Source organism: Aspergillus fischeri, genomic scaffold, assembly GCF_000149645.3.
Source record: "Aspergillus fischeri NRRL 181 1099437636264 genomic scaffold, whole genome shotgun sequence".
Classification (NCBI taxonomy): domain Eukaryota; kingdom Fungi; phylum Ascomycota; class Eurotiomycetes; order Eurotiales; family Aspergillaceae; genus Aspergillus; species Aspergillus fischeri.
The window spans coordinates 4,586,601-4,605,401 of NW_001509762.1; the positions used below are offsets into that span (position 1 = coordinate 4,586,601).

General features: G+C 51.1%; 6 protein-coding genes across 6 annotated transcripts, besides 3 other annotated features; 4 read left to right on the plus strand and 2 right to left on the minus strand.

Annotated features, from left to right (window-relative positions):
• Positions 1-909: 909 nt before the first annotated feature.
• Positions 910-1,953, minus strand: NFIA_087680 (uncharacterized protein; the record flags this gene model as incomplete). The annotated part of the gene is made up of 3 exons (XM_001260708.1): positions 910-1,049; positions 1,157-1,595; positions 1,660-1,953. The coding sequence occupies 3 exons, from the start codon at positions 1,951-1,953 to the stop codon at positions 910-912; spliced, it is 873 nt and encodes a 290-aa protein (XP_001260709.1).
• Positions 1,954-2,123: 170 nt separating this feature from the next.
• Positions 2,124-2,167: a microsatellite.
• Positions 2,168-6,262: 4,095 nt separating this feature from the next.
• On the plus strand, positions 6,263-8,200 carry NFIA_087690 (putative MFS multidrug transporter; the record flags this gene model as incomplete). The annotated part of the gene is made up of 3 exons (XM_001260709.1): positions 6,263-7,721; positions 7,783-7,827; positions 7,890-8,200. 3 exons carry the CDS (start codon positions 6,263-6,265, stop codon positions 8,198-8,200), a joined length of 1,815 nt encoding a protein of 604 aa, XP_001260710.1.
• A 1,600-nt stretch (positions 8,201-9,800) lies between these two features.
• NFIA_087700 (4a-hydroxytetrahydrobiopterin dehydratase) lies at positions 9,801-10,419 on the plus strand (the record flags this gene model as incomplete). Its single annotated transcript, XM_001260710.1, has 2 exons — positions 9,801-10,158; positions 10,196-10,419. The coding sequence occupies 2 exons, from the start codon at positions 9,801-9,803 to the stop codon at positions 10,417-10,419; spliced, it is 582 nt and encodes a 193-aa protein (XP_001260711.1).
• Positions 9,852-9,895: a microsatellite.
• A 1,427-nt stretch (positions 10,420-11,846) lies between the features above and the next one.
• On the plus strand, positions 11,847-14,294 carry NFIA_087710 (peptidase family M20/M25/M40 protein; the record flags this gene model as incomplete). Its single annotated transcript, XM_001260711.1, has 1 exon — positions 11,847-14,294. One exon carries the CDS (start codon positions 11,847-11,849, stop codon positions 14,292-14,294), a length of 2,448 nt encoding a protein of 815 aa, XP_001260712.1.
• A 782-nt stretch (positions 14,295-15,076) lies between these two features.
• NFIA_087720 (Sec62 family protein translocation protein) lies at positions 15,077-16,400 on the minus strand (the record flags this gene model as incomplete). The annotated part of the gene is made up of 3 exons (XM_001260712.1): positions 15,077-15,256; positions 15,315-15,871; positions 15,929-16,400. 3 exons carry the CDS (start codon positions 16,398-16,400, stop codon positions 15,077-15,079), a joined length of 1,209 nt encoding a protein of 402 aa, XP_001260713.1.
• Positions 16,099-16,139: a microsatellite.
• Positions 16,401-16,771: 371 nt separating the features above from the next.
• NFIA_087730 (Lectin C-type domain protein) lies at positions 16,772-18,623 on the plus strand (the record flags this gene model as incomplete). Its single annotated transcript, XM_001260713.1, has 2 exons — positions 16,772-16,834; positions 16,893-18,623. The coding sequence occupies 2 exons, from the start codon at positions 16,772-16,774 to the stop codon at positions 18,621-18,623; spliced, it is 1,794 nt and encodes a 597-aa protein (XP_001260714.1).
• Between the last annotated feature and the right edge of the window lie 178 nt (positions 18,624-18,801).

An 18,801-nucleotide genomic window follows, 5' to 3' on the forward strand; every position in this document is an offset into this window, starting at 1 on the left:
GCGGGCGGAACGGATCAGGTTGTGGTGCGTGGTGAGGAGAGGGGGGTTCTCTTCGAGAAAGCGGCTGAGGTTGACTGATCAGGCTGTGAAATGGGGAATGGAATAGAATGAGGGAGAGCGCGTGGGTAGTGTACCCGGGGCATATCGACCTGTGTCGCTGGGCCTAGGTCTAGGTCTAGAAGCCCACGGTCAAGATCAAAGTCAAGGCTAAGGCTGCGGAGGGATGCACTCGGCAAGGAGAGGAGAATTCGCGTTTCCGAGGTCTTGGAGGTCTTGGCTAGGGAGTATGTTTGACATGGGTTATTAGGATAATGGCGGCGGTCCCAGTTTAGTGATTGGATGAAGAGTATGCCAAAGAGGTGAGTTTGGTCTGTCATGGAAATGGAGGACAAAATGCGTAGTGCCAAGCTGAATCAACTATATGAGATTCCGACTTGCACTACAACTGCTCTCGATGATGCCTACAGTAACCGGTCGACGATCACCGTGTATGCGCTCTGCATGCAATAAGAAGAAATTATGCATGCAGAGTTCGCCAAGGAGGCTCTAGAACGATCGAAGACCTGCCTGGTGGACAGACACTGCTGCCTGGCAATTATAACGAACCGTCCAATAGACACTATGGGTAGGCCGAAAAGAATTGCGAGGGATTTGTGGTGCTTTGAGCCCTTTATTGAGTGGTGACAGCAAATACATCCAATGGATACACAGATAATCATAGTTCAGGGTATCAATGCACATCAGCGGGAAAGGAGCAGAAACACGGAGGACCTCACACAAACTTGGCAGTTCGCCGATACTGACAACGAAAAAATTTTTCGGATCATAAGACACGCCGAGAAAGTGTAAGCCGGAAGTTAAAGAAGCCAGTGGACGGCCGACAGCGCATCCATGCCTTATGTTTCCCCATCAGGACTTGTTCGTGGGCTCCGTAGCCGACCCCACACCGGCAGATGCATGATGATCGGCGGTTTCGGTCCCCTGTGTGGCAGGTGGCGCACTCTGCTCCGGTCGGGCACCAGAGGTGGTCAACTCACTAATTTGTCGTTCTTTGGCTTTGTTAGCGTTTGGATCTTCAGCTCCGAGCATACATAGGAGATGAACAGATGCCGAGACTTGGCACAGATGACAGACGGAGGGGAAACAGCAGACGAACCTAATTCGCGTATACGCTGCCGAAGCATCTGGTTTTCGCGATTGAGCATGGATGCTTCGGCTTGGTGGAAAGCCACCTCATCCCTGCTACCACGTCGGGACGAAGTCTCACTGGTGCCTGCTACTAGGTCCAACCCTTCGGGCCCACGGGACGAGTCGACCGACGTTCCATGCAGAGAAGCAGAAGGTAGCGGCCGAAGACTGGGAGAGGCTGTCTGGCTGGAAGGGCGCGACGCCCGGTGGCTAGACAGGGATGAAGGAAACTGAGTGGATGTCCGACCGCTACCAGCTGCAGGGAGTGGTGGTATTATGGGGACACCGACCGACCGTTCGGACGGTGGTGTGGAATCTTCAACAGCAGTGCCTGATTGTTGCTGCTGCTGCTGCTGGAGTTGTTGTAGTTGGGCTTGTTGACTCCGAATCATCTGCAACAGTCGGTTCTATTGCCCAATCAGCATGCATAGCCAATTTGCATTTTTGAGGATAGCGCATAGATAATCATACCACTTGCGCTTCTTGTTCTTGCTCCAATTCCTGGTGGAGCTCCCCTAGAGACGGAGCACGCTGGTGGTGCGGGTCGCCTGTAGCAAATATCGGGCTGCCTCCGATCGTGGGACTTGCCGTGCGAAGTGCATGGCTCAGGGAGGAACGGTGCTCGGCCGAGGGAATTTCGGACTCGCTCAAGTTTGAGTTGGTACCTGTGGGAGGTCGGCGGTGCTCTGAAATTGACAACCTTGTACGAGGCGAAGCGCGTGACGACCGACGGGACAGGTCCGTGGCATTAGTATTGTTATTCATGGTGGTAGATGACGCTGCAGGGGAGACCGCTGACACAGATTCGGAAGAGGCGGGGACTGTCCGCGGTGCACGCGGGGATGAGGGGGAACGGGATGGTGGAAGAGAATTGAGATCAGGAGGCATTCCTTGGGCTGAAGAGGTGGTAGGCTGAGCCCGGGAAGAAAGAAGAGTGATGTGATACAATGACGATGAGAATGATGTTAATGATGATGATTACAATCACTGTTTGCTTGAACTCAGCTCTGGTTATGGGTTCTGGTTTGATGATGCCGCAACCAGAGCAGCAGCTGTTAGTCAGTCACGCTATTCTGAATTCAGCCTGCTGCGCCACAGCTTGACCATTTCTGACTTCATTTTAGGGCACCTAACTAGGGCTGAGTATCCAAGCCACATCAGTGGTCCATATCAACCTGCTCGCTTTGCGAAGCATCAGCATACAAAGTCAGAGCCTCAGAAGCTGATAAGTTCGGAGATCTTCAGAGACAGGGTGAGTACGATCAGTTTTCAACCGAGTGCCAGATGACCAAACCTCCATAAAAACAGATTAGCGGTGCTTATCGCCTATAGTCTCGACAGATTCAGCCAGAGCACTTGGGCCTACGGGCTGGATTCTTTTAGACAGAATGCCTAGAATGCAATGCACTGTGGTTTGACCCAGTGTCTTGGGTGGAATAGACTGTTTACTCGAGAGACCAGGACCGATAAGAGAACTTACGCGCATATGCTGACCATCTATTTCCGCACAAGGCCCGAAAACACGATCGTTTCTACATAGGATAATTTATGGGTTACCAGAGTTGTCTTGGCTGCGAGCCGGAAGTACATGCCGTGGAATGCAATGCCAGAATCCAGCCGGGGACTCTCATGAGGATGGAGAAAGCATGAAGCTCGACAAGTTGGTTCTGCATTGCCGGAACGATGAGCTCAACATGATACTGTTGCACCCTCAAAAGCTTGACTTAGTTTCTTCAGGTGCCAACGGTCAACGAAGACATGATTGTATCTAGTCAAAACCACGAACCTCGCCCATGCGCGAAGTACTACTCCGAGCCAGAAGATCAGGGACAGAGCTTAGACTCTTAGAGAGCCGGAAGGTTACAGCTGATCTACTTGAAAGTTCCGATGGAGTTTTATCTCAATTCGACAGAGCAACGCCACATGACTAGGATCAGACCGCCGTGAGCTTCAAGAAGCCCAATGCGGCGTTTGCGTGATGGCGATAGTCAAAGATATACTCTGAGTATAAATCTAGATGTCAGCCACAATGCGACCGTAGATCATAGTACCATCAACTAGTTCACTCATACATGACAGGAAGTTTGTCAGAAAAAGGGGATTGTCAGCTGACTACTATCAAGGTGATATTGATGCATTGATATCATAATTCCGGGGACTGAGACATTATTGTCTACCCCATGGGCAACCACCTGGAGGAGAAAGCGGAGGGGAAAGGAACTGAGACCTGACACCAGAGCAGGAGCATTATTATTAGATTTTTAGAAGAAAGTCGGTAAGTGTGAACTCTGAAAGACATCTGAATTTCACCGTTCCAGCCGGTACCGGCTTCCGCTGCTGAATTAGGGATAGTGAGGGGGCCAAGACCCGCAAGCGGACCAGTCACGCAGCCAACCCCTCCAAGAAGTGTGCCAGTCGGCCAGAAAGCTTGAGTCTCGGATCCGTCGGTTTAGAGAAACAGGCTGATTTCTCCTTTGACCTCATAAGGTGGACCACGTGACATGGAACCGATCTTTCTTTCCTCGTGGGCGTGGGTTTCGGGGAATTTTTTTCTGAAAGAATTATAATGTGAGGGGGTGCAATCGAACATTCTCCAGTCTCCAAACCTAAGGTTGAAGTAGGGTGAGAAAAAACGTGAAGCCCTTGTAGATCAGTGAGATGGGGCCGGGGTAACGTGCTACGAAGTAAGGAGTGTCAAGCGCCCGAGTAGAATACGACCGATAGAAGCTAATCCAGGTTCAATGATGGATTCTTCTATTCGGATTGAAGCTGCAAATTCCGCCCCAAGACCCTATTATCGCCTTGGCAACGATCCTTGACTGAGCGATTTTGTCATGTCGTACGGGCCTTGTGCGTAGGAACTCGTAACCTGGGTTGACCCTGGACAGTAAGCTTTGGATCACCGTTTAGGCAAACCAATTTCTAGATTCTACTGAGCAGAATTAGCCTATGTCGGGCATCTGAAACTGACAACGACAGTGAGAACATTCCCATGGGTTTCAGAAAGGTTGCATGCTGACTCCATGCGCTGCTTTGAAAGAGTAAGGTTACTCGGAATATCAGAAGGCACCTATGCATTCTCGTATGATAAACACAGAATTACCATTATGCCGTATGATCTCTTTACCTAACTCCTTTGACAAATGTACCTTTAGTGGATCCGATCTGCTTGTTGAAACGTCACGTCCGAGGTGATCAAAAATACTACTACATTTGCAGGTTACAGAGAAAGCCTCCTACGTACTCATGCAGGCGACAAGGATTGTCCACATCTGACAATGTTCTATGAAATATTCTGGAAACTAAGACAATATCTCACGATCAGGTTTAGAAACCAAGAAGTTATACAAATGCATGACTAAAGTTGTCGTCGTAAAACAGTCCAGGTCCTACTCGGAATGACGATCTGCGTAAGAGCCGACTTGAAAGAAAGGGAAAAGAAGAGGCTTGACGTCACACGCGGTTGCCCCGAAGAAAAAACACCCCCACGAAACCGAGGATGACCACTGCAATTGGTCAAATCTCCTGGATTACTCCAGTATCCAACATGGTAGTATCATGATTGTTCGCACACCAACATTGATCGTCTCGATGTGCACGTCGTAATCTGTTGTAGTCCGAGGAGTCCTAACTCATCCTGGGAATTTTCTGGCGGCTAAACCTCGAAGAAAGTTCAAAAGATCGCCCTTACCCGACCGCCTCGGCAAGCCACACAAAAATGATCCATGAGCACGGCCGGCCAACTATCCCGACTCCTTGCGTCAATACGGGTTGCTAGCCTCTTCATTGTCAGTCTGTACTCTGTAAATCCTGTAAAATCCATTGGGAACGAGACCAACGCTGCAGTAGAGTATTTCTGCTGGCAGAATTGACTGTACTGTAGGTTTCCCTTCGACGTCGTCCCATGGCTTGGCCGCTTGGTTTCCCGAAACGGGCATTCCTGAAGCTGTCGGCCCAGAGCGGCCTCTGTAGTGGTACTCTTCGGGCTAGCATTCAACTTCCGAGTGGGGCACCATAAATCATGGCCATTTGCGGCCATTTTCTACTTGCCCGTGGGGTTTCCTATCACCGTTTTCCGTTGGCTCAGATGACGAGGGCAGACGCTGACTGGACCCTGAGATTCCCAGACGTCCCATATTCGAAACTAATGGGGAAGGACATTCTTCCTGGACGGCGTGGCGAGTGGGCTCGAATGTCCGGTCCTGATTCGGTATCCGGCTGCGTCGGTGGCCCAAACCATGTTCAATGCGCAGCGTCCTGGCTGCAGTCTTTGCGTGAGAAAAAATTAGTCAATTATGCAAAGGAAGGGGCGAGCATGTCTGCAAAGAGATAAATGATTTTTTAGTACAGGAACAGAGGCAAAATGTGGGAAAAAAGACAGGGTTTAGCAAGAAACGTACAGCAAAGGCTGATGAGTATATTCTGTTCTTAGCAGTTCTGTAACCTAAATGGATCATTAGAGTAGACAAGAGAAAGTTTGGGAAATCAACAGAGAAGCCCCGTACTGACTTACCCCGGGTTCTCTCCATTGGAAGGGAAGTAAAGTGCAGGCACAAAGTGGGCTTTGTCCATGGGTGGTAGAGTAGCATCAGGTATTTCCCCGGTCCTTTCCCTTTCTGGGGTTCCTGCCAGGCCACACAGTATAATATAGATAGCCTGAGGCGCCTCTTGTTGACCGCATTCATACTTCTTCTACCCTGTTCAATCGACTGTTGTTTTTCTTTATTCCTCTTCTCTCCCACCCACCTTTTGATCTGCACTCCTCTCTCCCAAACCTTTGCTTACATTAACACTTCGCCGAGTGTTAGTCTTATTTCTCTCACACAACCACTTTTTACCTCGCGAGATAAAGCTTCTATCTCATTGTTTTCCTCTTCCTGCCCCCTCTTCAGTGTTTACTCTGCTTATAATCCCTTCTATCGACATATACTGCTTGTGATAGCCTTGCTAAGTCAAACACCTCTTGCTTATCAAAGTAAGTTGACATTGTCTACCTAATGGTTGTTACGCGTTCACACCTCTAACTGTCTTTTTAGGTTTCTGATACGCGAGATACAGAGCAGGCTATCTCAAAATGGCAGTGCCTCCTCCCTCTGAAGGGGTCATGGAGATAGGAGACTCGCATCTTCATGAGTCTGAGGCCTCGTCCTCTACTCACGCGGACCAGGGCATCGACCCGTTTGAAAAGCCAGAGCCTACTGCCGACATTGAGAATGTCGAGACCGTGGAAGCTGTCGAAGAAAAGCCTTTGCCTTCGAGGGCGGACAAGGTCATTAAGGAGGCAGATTGTTATGATGAACTCGGCTACTCCTGGCCAGCATGGAAAAAGTGGACGATCATCAGTGTGATCTTCCTCGTCCAGACTTCCATGAACTTCAACACCAGTCTGTATTCCAATGCTCTGACTGGCATCTCTGAAGAGTATGGAGTCAGTATGCAGGCTGCTCGTTGCGGTGCCATGATTTTCCTCGTTACTTATGCCTTTGGCTGCGAACTCTGGGCTCCTTGGAGCGAGGAACTCGGACGCAAGCCAATTCTCCAGGCTAGTCTGTTCCTCGTCAATGCTTTCCAACTTCCTGTGGCTCTTGCTCCTAACTTTGCCTCCATCATGGTTGGTCGCGCCCTGGGTGGTCTGAGTTCTGCCGGTGGCTCCGTCACGCTGGGAATGATTGCCGATCTATGGGAAGCAGATGATCAGCAGTACGCCGTGGCCTGTGTCGTCTTTTCCTCCGTTGCAGGCTCCGTCATTGGTCCTGTCGTCGGTGGATTCGTCGAAGAATACCTTCCTTGGCGCTGGAACATCTGGATTCAATTGATCTTCGGAGGAGCTGTTCAGCTCGCTCACCTAGTCTGTGTTCCGGAGACTCGCACGACGATATTGATGGACAGAATTGCTAAGAGAAGAAGAAAGAATGGTGAGGATATATGGGGCCCTAACGAGGTGCTTGAGTTCCGGGAGCGGTTTGCAATGCGGGAAATTCTCGCCACCTGGATCCGCCCCTTCAAGATGTTCTTGACTGAGCCCATCGTCCTGTCTCTGTCTTTGTTGAGTGGCTTCAGCGACGCTCTGATCTTTATGTTCATCCAGTCGTTCGGTCTTGTTTACAAGCAGTGGGGCTTTGGCACGGTTGAACTCGGCTTGTCGTTTTTACCCATCCTAGTAGGGTACTTTATTGCATGGATATCTTTTATCCCAGCCATTAAACGAAACATCAAAGAGCGACGCGCTAAGCCCCAGGACGAACGGGCTCAATACGAGTCTCGCCTATGGTGGCTTCTTTACACAGCTCCTTGCCTGCCCATCGGGCTGATTGGTTTCGCTTGGACCAGCCAGGGTCCTCCCGTCCACTGGATTGGTACCATGGTTTTCTCAGCCATTGTCGGCATTGCCAACTACAGCATTTACATGGCGACGATTGACTACATGGTCTGCGCCTATGGTCCTTACTCTGCTTCGGCAACCGGTGGAAATGGCTGGTCTCGAGACTTCTTGGCTGGTGTTCTTACCATTCCTGCCACACCTTTCTTCGAGAGTAAGTTTTCCTGTCCACTGATCCGCCTTATGGTCACAGCAGCTGACACAGGACTCCACAGACATTGGTGGCAAGCGTCATCTTGAGTACGCATCTACGATTTTGTGTAAGTCTTTAATCTGCTTGTACAGCATCCCAGGGACAGAGACTGATCTTGACCTTCTTTAGTCTGCATCTCATTCGTCCTCGTCATTGCGGTCTATGTCATCTACTGGTGCGGTCCTTATCTCCGCCAGCGCTCTACGTTCGCCCAACAGCTGTCGGTTGCTCGCCACGATGTCGAAGTCGACCTCAATATCCGACAGTTGTCTAGAATTCCCACTGGCTCTAGGGCAAATTCTCTTGCAAGATCTCGCCAGGATCTCCGAATCCGCCAGGCCCTTGGAAGCCGACAGGGCAGCTATGTGGCATCCCGTGGTCCTTCTCGCGCGGGCTCCCGTGCTCAGTCGCGCAGAAACAGTATCTCCTTCGCCGAATGAGCATGATCACAACTCCACAACCGAGCGGCCTGGAGCCGATGGGTGATTTGAGGAGACGTTGTCGTTGATGCCAATCATGGTCGGAGTGAATGATCTACAGTGACGCAGGGTTTCGGGCAGCAACACGCTTTATGGGAGCTTTGTGAGCTTTGTGGCTCTTCTGTTCGTTGCCTTTGTAAGCAATTTTCATTTCTTGAGCAGGGCCGGGCTTTGCAAGTGTTATCTCTCTTGTCTCTTTTCTTTCATCTCCGTCTGTGGTGGAGGGCCCTAGTGCTACGCCTTGTTTGCGTGTTCAGACTGCCGACTCTCAGAACTCGTTTGCATTGCACCCTTGCAGAGTGAATGGGCGGAGTCTGGTCGGTACACCCGAGTCAAACAGGCGTCGGCTTCGTACCATTTCGATGGCCTTTTAATTGTATCTGGGATTTTATGTGGCTTAAGCTTTGTTTCTTTCTGCGGCTTACGAGATTTCCTGTTTCAACGGTGGTCTGTCTTCTCTATGCTTGTGTTGCCAGCGAGGTGGATGTTTACTTTCTAGCGATGGTGTCTTGACGGCAGGATCGAAGTACTTAGCGACGAGAGACTCCTCGGCTGCTGGTGGCTAGTGAAAAAATACGAAAAATAATGATGCTTTTTCTATCGAAGCTTCAAGCAATCTGTAGGCAGTAAAGCCTCATGTCGACGTAATCCACCAGAGGGACTCAAGCGCGGCTGAACGATGGGATGGACGGAAGAGTAGAAATCAAGGTATTGGGGATGCGGGCTCAATGCGGAGGGACCCATACATGGAGTAAGTATTAGAGTTAAAGCACATTGTTAAGGTTCCCTGTCCCCCCATGGATCTGTTATGAGGAGGGGGTATTATAGTCTATCAAAGCCAAGGTACGAGGCAGTTGGTCTGAGAAAAAGAACCAAACGTCATTGAACAGATCACCGGGCAGATGATAGTACGAACTCCGCAATGGAGGCCAGACGCATCGACAGAGATCGCGGAGGTGACTTCCACGGACTCTTGGCTTTTGGGTTAACCGTCTGCGGAGAATTTGTGGGATAGATCTGGCTGTCTGGTCCCGGAGGTTACATCCGGCGATCTCTTATCTAGGGGAGTCAGGGTATTTTTATGGAGTACGGAGTACACGTAAAAACCTGCCTGATTTGGGTGAGGATGAGGCTGTTCTGCAGGAACCATTTGTCTGGCACGAAAACGTTCAACCTTCTCGGTGGGGGTGGACGATGGAGCCTTGGAGGATACCTGTGGGGATCACGTGACTGTTCCGTCCCGCGAGGTGCTACCGTTGCTGTCAACTCCCCCGTTGTTAATGTCAACTTCTGTTGGTGATGACGATAAGGTATCTTAGAGTCCTGGCTAAATTATACCTCGAGCATGGACGCAGCGCGGGGAGTCCTGCAACGCCGGGTGCGGGCTTGCATCTCTCGTCCCGGTGTTTTATCTGGTAGAGTCATTTATCCATCATTGTGGTTGTCTTCGTCGTTGTCGTCATCGTCATCATCCGTTTCGACGCGGAGTTCTCCCCGCACGACGGTGTCTCCGCTCCGCGGCGGCGCGCTCCGTGAGGGGAGGGGGTTGCTTACGCCTGTGATGGCGGGTGCGGGTGTGGGTTACTCGACTTCTGCTGGTGCTTCTGGGGACCAGGAGCAGGAGCAGGAGCAGGAGCAGGCGCAGGCGCAGGTGCAGATCTCGCAGGGTGAGGATGCAGAACAGGTTCGGGGGGGATTGGACCGGTTGCTTGAGAAGGGGTGGGTGTTGGATGGGGAGGGGATGGGGATCCAGAAGACGTATTATTTTCGGTCTTATTTTAAGGCTGTGGTGGGTTTTCTCTTGATTGTTGTTCTTCGCGAGATATCTAGGGAGGCTGATTGTTTGGTTGGTGCAGAGCTTTGTGAATGTGGTTGCGTCGCAGAGCGCGATAAAGAAGCATCATCCTACCATGACTGTTGTAAGTTTTTTTTTTTTACCTTCTGAATGGGGAAAAGGTTGCGATATGCTGATGGTCCGTGGTGATAAGAGGATTGGAAGCGTGGATGTGCATTGGACGACGCATAATCCACGAGGACTGTCGTCGAAAGACATTGCTATGGCGCAGCATTGTGAGGAGGGAGCGCAGTTGATGGGGGCTGTTGCCGAGGCGCAGGGGAAGAAGTGCTCGCTGCCCTCGGTGACTCTGCTGGGAACTCCCTCGCGTGAGCGTGAAGCCTAGGAGGCATTTATTTCCTGTACCTTATTATTCTGAACCAATTGCGTATTACTCGAGAAACAATGATTGACCTGTCAATTGTGGCTTCACGACCCAACCGAATCAAGTCAAGCCGCTCAGAACTGGAAGTGATATGATACGATCATACTTATGAACTCGTGCCGACCGACGATCCATTGACGTTGATCGCCATTTCTCATGCCTTGAAGGAGTATGGACTGCTGCAATCTGCTGCGTTCCGTCACCTGGTACAACTTATTCATAATCTGCTGCAGAGTAGATTGCCCGTTCTCGATATATCAAGGGCCGCGCAGTTTGTTCAGGTTTACTTAGAGAATAATGAGGAGAGTTTCGGTACTCCTACTCCGTAGCAGGAACTATGGTTTTTTTCCCCCTCTCACCATAGCCCTACGTAAATAAACATGATGCTATTCCGGCAAAGTGGGACCGGACCTGTCCCAAAACTGTTGTTCAGGGGCAGGTTGCCAATTATAGACGTTATGGCGCATATAGTATCTGGATTCTCGACAGGCAATAATTGTCTATTATTATTACTACCGATGATAGTCCGAATTGATCTGATTCTGCTCCTATTACTCCGTAGGGGGCCAACTGTTTCAGATCCTCCAGCCAGATTTAGCTTCACTCCAATCTCAACAAGTAGTAGACTAAAACTGGACTACTGACTGTGATTCATAGCTAATCAAAGCCTAAAAATTAAGACAAAGAAAATTAACGGGAAAAAAGGGACCACACTCACACAGAGGAGGAAAAGTCCTGACTGAGACTCGATCTGGCTTCCGAGTTTCCATCCGCTTGCTTGTTCTGGGCTGAGTTTGCTCTTTCTTTCTCTTTTTTTCCCTTCCTTTTTCTTCTTCCACCTCAACACTCTCTTTCTAACCCTAGGAGAAGCACAATGGAGTTGCATGAATTGCCCTGATATCGCACTGCGATTTTCTCAGTCACTCCTTACAACTGAATTCCCTTCCCTTGAATTGAAACTACGCCTGTACTTCTACTCCAATCGTGAGCTCCCAAAATTCGGGTCCGCCGTCTCCGCTCCAAGCCTCCACGCGATTCTCTCCCACTTTCCTATTCGGTTCTGTTTGTTCTGTCCTCACTTCAGTTAATCGCGATCTGTACAATTGCATTAACCACTCTTGACCTGTATATAGTCTGAAACCAGTGGGTTCGGTTTCAGGCTGCGATCATCACTGGACCCGTCGATACAAGCGTCCACCTGCAATGCCAGTCTTCGCTTCCACATCGATGCGCAACACTACCCCCACCACAGTTGAACTGTTCTCCAGATGAATCACGCACGCCCTTGAAGCTCCGTATCCTCAGATTAACGACTTCTCCATCGCATCATCACCGATCAGTTGGAATCGCGTTTTGATGTCGGGTGAAAGCCAATTTTCTCCAGAAGGATGAGATTAGATCAGCAGCCCCCTCACCCATCCGTTAGCGAGCGCAGAGGTCAACGACTAGCTCCTCTGCAAACGAACTTCAGCCGTCCGAATGCTCACGGTTCAGTGCAATCTCCGACTTTATCTACGGTTCCCGATGCAGCGTCAACCCTGTCTGCAACCCCTCGATTGCAACGTCTGCGACCCACGGACTACCAGTATGAGAGCGAGGGAGAGAGGGTGCCGCTACAACAAACTCCGGTCAAGCGTCAGACATCCAAGTCGGGTTTGCGCGGACTTTTTGCCTGGGAGAAGCCCTCTCGTAAGTCCAACATTGACACGAAGCTCGCGGAAATCGACGAGGCGCACACTACTGTAACACAGTCGGTGACCGTGTCGGACACACCACTATCGCCAAGTGTTTGTGCCACCCCCAAGACCGCGATGTCGATGTCGACCTTGATTGCCTCTCCGCCGGGCGGTGCGAGTCGGACGAAACTTGCATCGAAGTCCCGAGGGAAGCTTAGCGACAGTCGACCAGTCGCTGGTGACCATGGGTGGAAGCCGCCTCCGCTATTTCAGGCCTATCCACAGGCAATCAGGCACGACTGTCTCTGGGCCCCGGCTCTGTCTGCTGATTCCATTTTGCGCATCCAGGCGACCGCAAAGAGTAACAGCAGCTCCAACGATATAGACCCTCAGGGTAATCAGCCGCCACATGAGGAAGCTTCCGCGGAACGGAAGAAGAAGGAAGAAAAGGAAAAGAAACATATGCGAACGGTCTCCGACACTATCGGCAAGACTGAGTGGTCCCAAAAGATCTATGTGCTGGTCACATCTGGTTATATCTTGCAATACTCAGCAAGCGGGAAGCATGATCGACTACCGGAGAAGATGTTGCAGGTGGGCCCCAGATCAGTGGCTTTTGCCAGCGACGCGATTCCTGGTAAGCGTTACGTGCTTCAAATTTCTCAGAGTTCGGAAGAAGACAGCACGGCGACAGTTGATACCTATCGGCCCTTGTTTTCCCGCTTGGGATTTCATCGATCCTATTCCCGGCGATGGACTCGTACTTTCCTTCTTGTGTTCTGCAATGCCGAAGAAATGAGCTCCTGGCTCCTGGCTGTCAGAGCTCAGATCGAAGCCCGCGGAGGCAAAAAATACATCTCTGAAAACCTGTACGACGAGGGCATGGAGCATCAGCTGCGGCCGAAACCGAGTATCCGACAGATGGTGCAAAGGGACCCCAACCGCTTCTCCAAAATCTATCTACAGCCTCATCAGTCGGCAGGTTCCGACGAAAAAGATCAAGCTCTCAGCGATCAATCCCGCCGCAGCTCCTATATATCTGTTCAACGCCGGTCGATCGTTTGTCAGTCTGGCGCTGAGTCCCGTTCCAACTCGATGTCGACCACACAGACGGATGTAACACCGCCTGTCAACGGCTTCGGGCGGTTGTATCCTTCGGTCCCTCCGCCGAGTGGTCCTTTTACACTTCCTAATGGCCTCGCAGTTCCTGGAGCATCCCAACCGGGTGTACCGCCGAGCCCAACCACGGCAAGTCTGACCAACCGCCTATCCGCCTATCTGGCAGGATCCTTGAGCACGGAGGGGCATGAACCTGGGTGGTCGCCGTCAACGGTGCCAGAGCCAATCTTGCGAAGCACTTCGCCTCCAGCACCCAACTTCAGTGTTCCATCATTCAGCAAGAGGTTTGCTGCGAAGACCGCTCAAGCTCAGCTTCTTCAAGATCCTCGTCTGGACTGTGACCGGAGTAATGAGCTCCGTCATCAGGAATCTGACGAGCAACTCGATGCGTTGTCTGCGTTTCCCTCCCCACCTCAGTCGCCAACCCGGAACATGAGTAGAATGGGCCTCAACGACATATATGAGGATCCTTCTACCGTCCGCAACGCCTCCCCTAGGCGACAGTTGCGGGTATCCAATTCCGAGGATTCGCTGGCAGGTCCTCAGCAAAGAAATGATGACCACAAGAGTTTACCCAACCCACGTCTACCGATAACGTATACCATGACAACGCACTCCCGTCCTCCGAGCATAGCCATTGACCCGTTAAGCAAGCTTCCATCTGACCCGGAACCTACACGACCAACCACAAATTACGGAAATCAAGCCCGCCTTGAGCTCCAACGGGATAAAATGTTTTCCACAGACCACAGCGGTTGTCCTCCCAGCATGGCTCGGCGCAAGAGCATGCCGGGACTATCAGTTGGGCCCCCAGCGGCACCTCCCCCCAATTGCCCCTTACCGAAAATCCCATCTCCAATCGATCCACATAGGCCTGTTCTGCTACCAAGCGCTTCCCTCACAACTCGTTCCTCCCAATTGCCACCCTCGAAGACGTTACGAGACCGCCAAAGAAGCTTTGCCAGCATCAATCCTCCCACGTCCCATATCAATCTTCCTACTGCTCCAAGTATAGATACCCGGGTATCTTCCGGATTATAAGCGATACCACCTCACATCGATTTTTTCTACTTTGTACCCACGGCTCATTCTGCATCTTCAGGCGTCGGTAATATTATAGAGACGTGTACATCATCTCGGCCCCGAAAACATAGCTTTGCGCATTCTGGAAAAGTGCTTTTATACTCCCCCTCACTCCTGAGAAAATTCTGTCTTCACGCCTGGAGAGTTATTGCATTTGCGATGCCTCGGCGACTTGCTTTCTTATATATACCACTGATACCAAACACCTTTGTTACTTTGTCATTGCATTTACCCGTCTTCTTGACCTTTTCTACAGCCGCTGTTGAAGATATCCACGCTGTACGTCGTTGCCATATTCAACTATTCCTTTTCATCTTCTGTTTCATTATTCCCTATTTACATGTTCTTTATGTGGGTCTATCTTGGGTTTTGATGCCTCATACAGTTACATAGTGGAGATTATCTTCTTCCATGTCGAATATTTCAACCTAGGGTCATTCACACAGCGAAATCTTCTGACTTGACACGCGCATCCTCACGATTAAGAATCATAATATAGGAATTACAGAATTCTCTATGATCCACAAGGATTTTGATCAATTCAAATACGCGGAACCTTACTCCAACCCGAAGGAACATATATCATTTAGGAAACATAGTCATACGTGGCTATTCATCCGATGACCCCGAAGCCCAAGTCCAGAACACAACCCAGAACAACCACAATGACTCAAAAGGCAAAGCGACGAGCGGATACGATGCATCCTAGAATCATGCCCAAGTGCAACCCATCATGCCATTTACTCCTCAGTGGCTTCTTCCACCTTGGGCGCTAGATCGCGCTTCACGACACCGGAGGCATCTGCGGCAGGTGTTGCTGTTGTGGTCGCGGAAGGGGTAGAGTCATCCCCCTTGCCGGATGCAGTTTGTGGCTCAGCGCCAGCGACGGCCTTCTTGGACTTTTTCTTCTTCTTCTTGCTCTATGATACAGTCAGTACATCTATCGAAAGGGGAGATTGTAGGGAGAGAAAGGAATACCTCTTGCCAACCCCACAAAGGCTTAAAGCTATCGATGAACCCGACGTCCTCGAAGAGATTAGGGAACAACCAGAGGCCAGGAGGCACGACGAAGACGGTCACGCAGAACAGAATCAGACGGAAGATGGACATGGCGAAGAAGAGACCCAGCAGACCCATCATCCCGACGCTGAGGTACCAGACGCCCTGGCGGAGCATGATGGGCCACAGCGGGAAGAGGACAACCGCAAAGATACCTGCCACGACGGCAGCGGCCATGGCCTTCTGTTTCCACTGTGGTCCCTCGTAGAGCCAGACGTAGTGCATCATGGGATCTGTCTCCTGGTGCTGCTCGATCTTGACGGTCCAGAGGCCCTTGACGCGGGTCTTTGGTTTGGCGTGGTTGTGGCCAGCGTGCGGGTCGACTTTGGAGACGCGCAGGGCGAGAAGAGAGAGAGGGAGGAGTTTGAAGACGTTTTCGGCGGAGGCGCGGTCGGTGACGGGGGGAAGGAGGGAGTTCTTTTTGGCGGCGGCTTTGGCGTAGGCGGGGGATTCGAGGGCGCGGATGGCGCGTTTGACTATGCTACTCGTCAGTACTGAGTCGGAGACTCGTAGGAGTATGAGAGAAAAAGTACCCTTGAACATGTCCTTTCTTTGTCCGTCCAGGATACACGTGCGAGACTTGAGGTTCTGGGAGCGTAGGAACTGGGCGACCGCGATCGCTTTAGGGTCGGGAGGATTCGACGGGTTCACGGGGACTTGCTGCATCTGTTGCTGGGGTGGAGAGGGCTGTCCAGGCTGCCCCTGTTGTTGTTGTTGTTGTTGTTGCTGTTGCTGCTGCTGCTGGGGGCCCGCTTGTCCCTGCTGCTGCGCTGCTTGAGCCTGTTGCTGGGCCATCTGCTGCTGGTGCGCGGCCATAGCTCGCATCCTCAACTGCTGAACGTATTGTTCGGTCGTCATGCCGTGCTTTGCGGCCTCTGCATTCAGTTGTTCGCGCTGCTGTCTTGCAAATTCCTCGGGGGTCATTCCTCGTCTCGCTGCTTCCGCGGCGAACTGCTGCTGCATAGCAGCAATCTGCTGTGGGCTAGGCCCACCTGGAGCCGCCATGTTGAAAGGGAATTTGGATAATTTGCGTTAATAAATCAATTAACAGAGGAAAGACTGAAACATAAATGCTAGAGCATGAGCATGAAGCTGGGAAGGGGAGTGTATCAAAGTGGTTTGGCTGAAAGATGAAAGAAGCCGGAAAATCACAGGGGAGTGATGAACACAAAGTGGCCAGATAGATGGTGTTGGCCCGCCCAAAGAGGTAAAGGGTCGATCGTCATTCACTAATCGCACCGGCCGCCCGCGTCTCCGCAGTTTGAGCCTCGACTAACCATTCTCCGTCACTCGAATTGCTCGGTGCAATTGCGAATCCGACCTGAAATGAGTTATATCTCCTAGTTTGATCCTCGCTGCCCATTGTATGCAGCTCCATGGGCCTGAGTTATGATCCTGATGCTTCCCTTGTGAACTCTACATGGGTGGCTGTCCTACTCGTGCGTTGACTTCGCGAACTGATCCTGCATGAAGTTTGACTGACGATGGGTTGATTAGAGTGAAAGAGATGTTGCCGGCCAGATTCCTATCAACTTTGTTACCGTACCGGCCGTCTCGCTGACTGCAGCATGCTTCGGTAAAAACATCTACGACGACAGTGCTGCTCAGAAATGCATTTCGAACTTGCTCGCTATCGGCTACCGTCGTTTCCTGATTGATATATACTGGTCGGTGGAGCAGCGAATTTGGACCTTTTGCCCAGTCGCAAAACCGCAGAACGCTCAAGTTGCCACTGTCTCGACGACGCCTTCTCCCACAGCCACGGCCAGTGCAGTCACAGGCGCCGTCACAGCAGTCGCCGATTCGTCAGGCTCGCTACTCTACGAGCTCGGTCCCTATCTTTGCTCCGATAATCTGGATCTTTCTGGGCTAGTTGATATTTTCGCAGAGCATTTCCGAGTCACCAATTCTCAATGGAATGTGTATACGACATTCATCACCCTAAACCTTCATGTGGCATCAAGTTCTGCATCTTTAGATCAGCCAGCTGCATCCGTCACCAACGAGCAGCTGCCGTTACCGTCAGAATACGTGAGCTCTTTGTTTGATGCTCCTCTTTCTACATATATCTACAGGCCGTCCGAGTTAGCCAAGGAGCGCAAGAACCTCAACGAATCATGGTATGCAGTTGACGATGGATACAAGCCTATCACGGAATACTTCACCCTTCACGAGGATGCGGATGGAAAGCAAAGTACGCCGGATGGTTGGCCCTCTTCGAAATATGTGCAACTTGCGCAAGAGCGACGACTCTTCCTGGAATATGGGTCGGTTGACTCGCAGCTGGGGAGCTATGACTTGAACGCAGACAACGACGTCATATTTCCTCCTCATTATTTGACAAATGCCGTTTCGACAACAGCGGCTGATAATGGTACCTTGACTTCTGGCTGTCTCTACCAGCCGGGAGCTACCTCGGTGTCGCAAGTCAACTCGTCGTGGACTCAATCGAGCAGCATACCCATCATAAACAGCTCAGACGAAACCAAGGCTCTAAGAGAAATATGCGATCTGGTCGTCAACCTCACAGTCTGCGGCTTATCTCCGGTGCTCAGTAGCACTTTGTTCAACAAGACCGCCGATTCAGACGCAACACCGTACCAAAACATCTCCACTTCTGCCTCGTGGTCCTGGGCTATTGGTGAACCTCGAGACGGCTCACCTCCTGGCATCGACGAGGACTCGCAGCACACCGAGCGATGTGCAGTAATGGACCTCTCACTGGGGGGCCATTGGCGCTCCACTAACTGCAGCGAAGAGCGCCACGCCGCCTGTCGTGTGGGAAACCATCCCTTCACCTGGTCCCTGTCATCGGAAGCGTATACGTACTCAGACGCGTACGACCACGCTTGCCCGGAGAATACATCCTTCTCCATACCCCGGACTGGCCTTGAGAACACCTACCTATACCATTTCCTGCTCGATGGATCCAAGGACACCTTGAACCCTACAGCGACGGACCCCGCAAAGTACGAGGTCTGGCTTGATTTCAACTCCCTGGACGTTGCATCTTGCTGGGTAACAGGGGGCCCTGATACTCCCTGCCCGTATGTAGCCGATCCAAACCAGCTAGAACGCCGCACGGTATTGGTCGCTGCCATTGCCGGAATCGTTATCTGCATCATCACTGCGCTCACGTTATTTGTTAAATGTAACGCGAACCGGAGAAATTCGAGGAGAGGCAAAAGGGTCATTCAAGGGTGGGAGTACGAAGGTGTTCCTTCGTAGCTCGTCCATTTTCACATATACTTTTCTCACATATACTTCGATATAACACGCACATCTAATCCTTCTATTTGCTGCGAAACAGTATTTATTGGATTTGAGGAAGCTACTAACGACCTAACTCACCTTTATGCAAAAAAATGTATTATCAAACATGAAAGAAAATCCGTCACGTAAAACT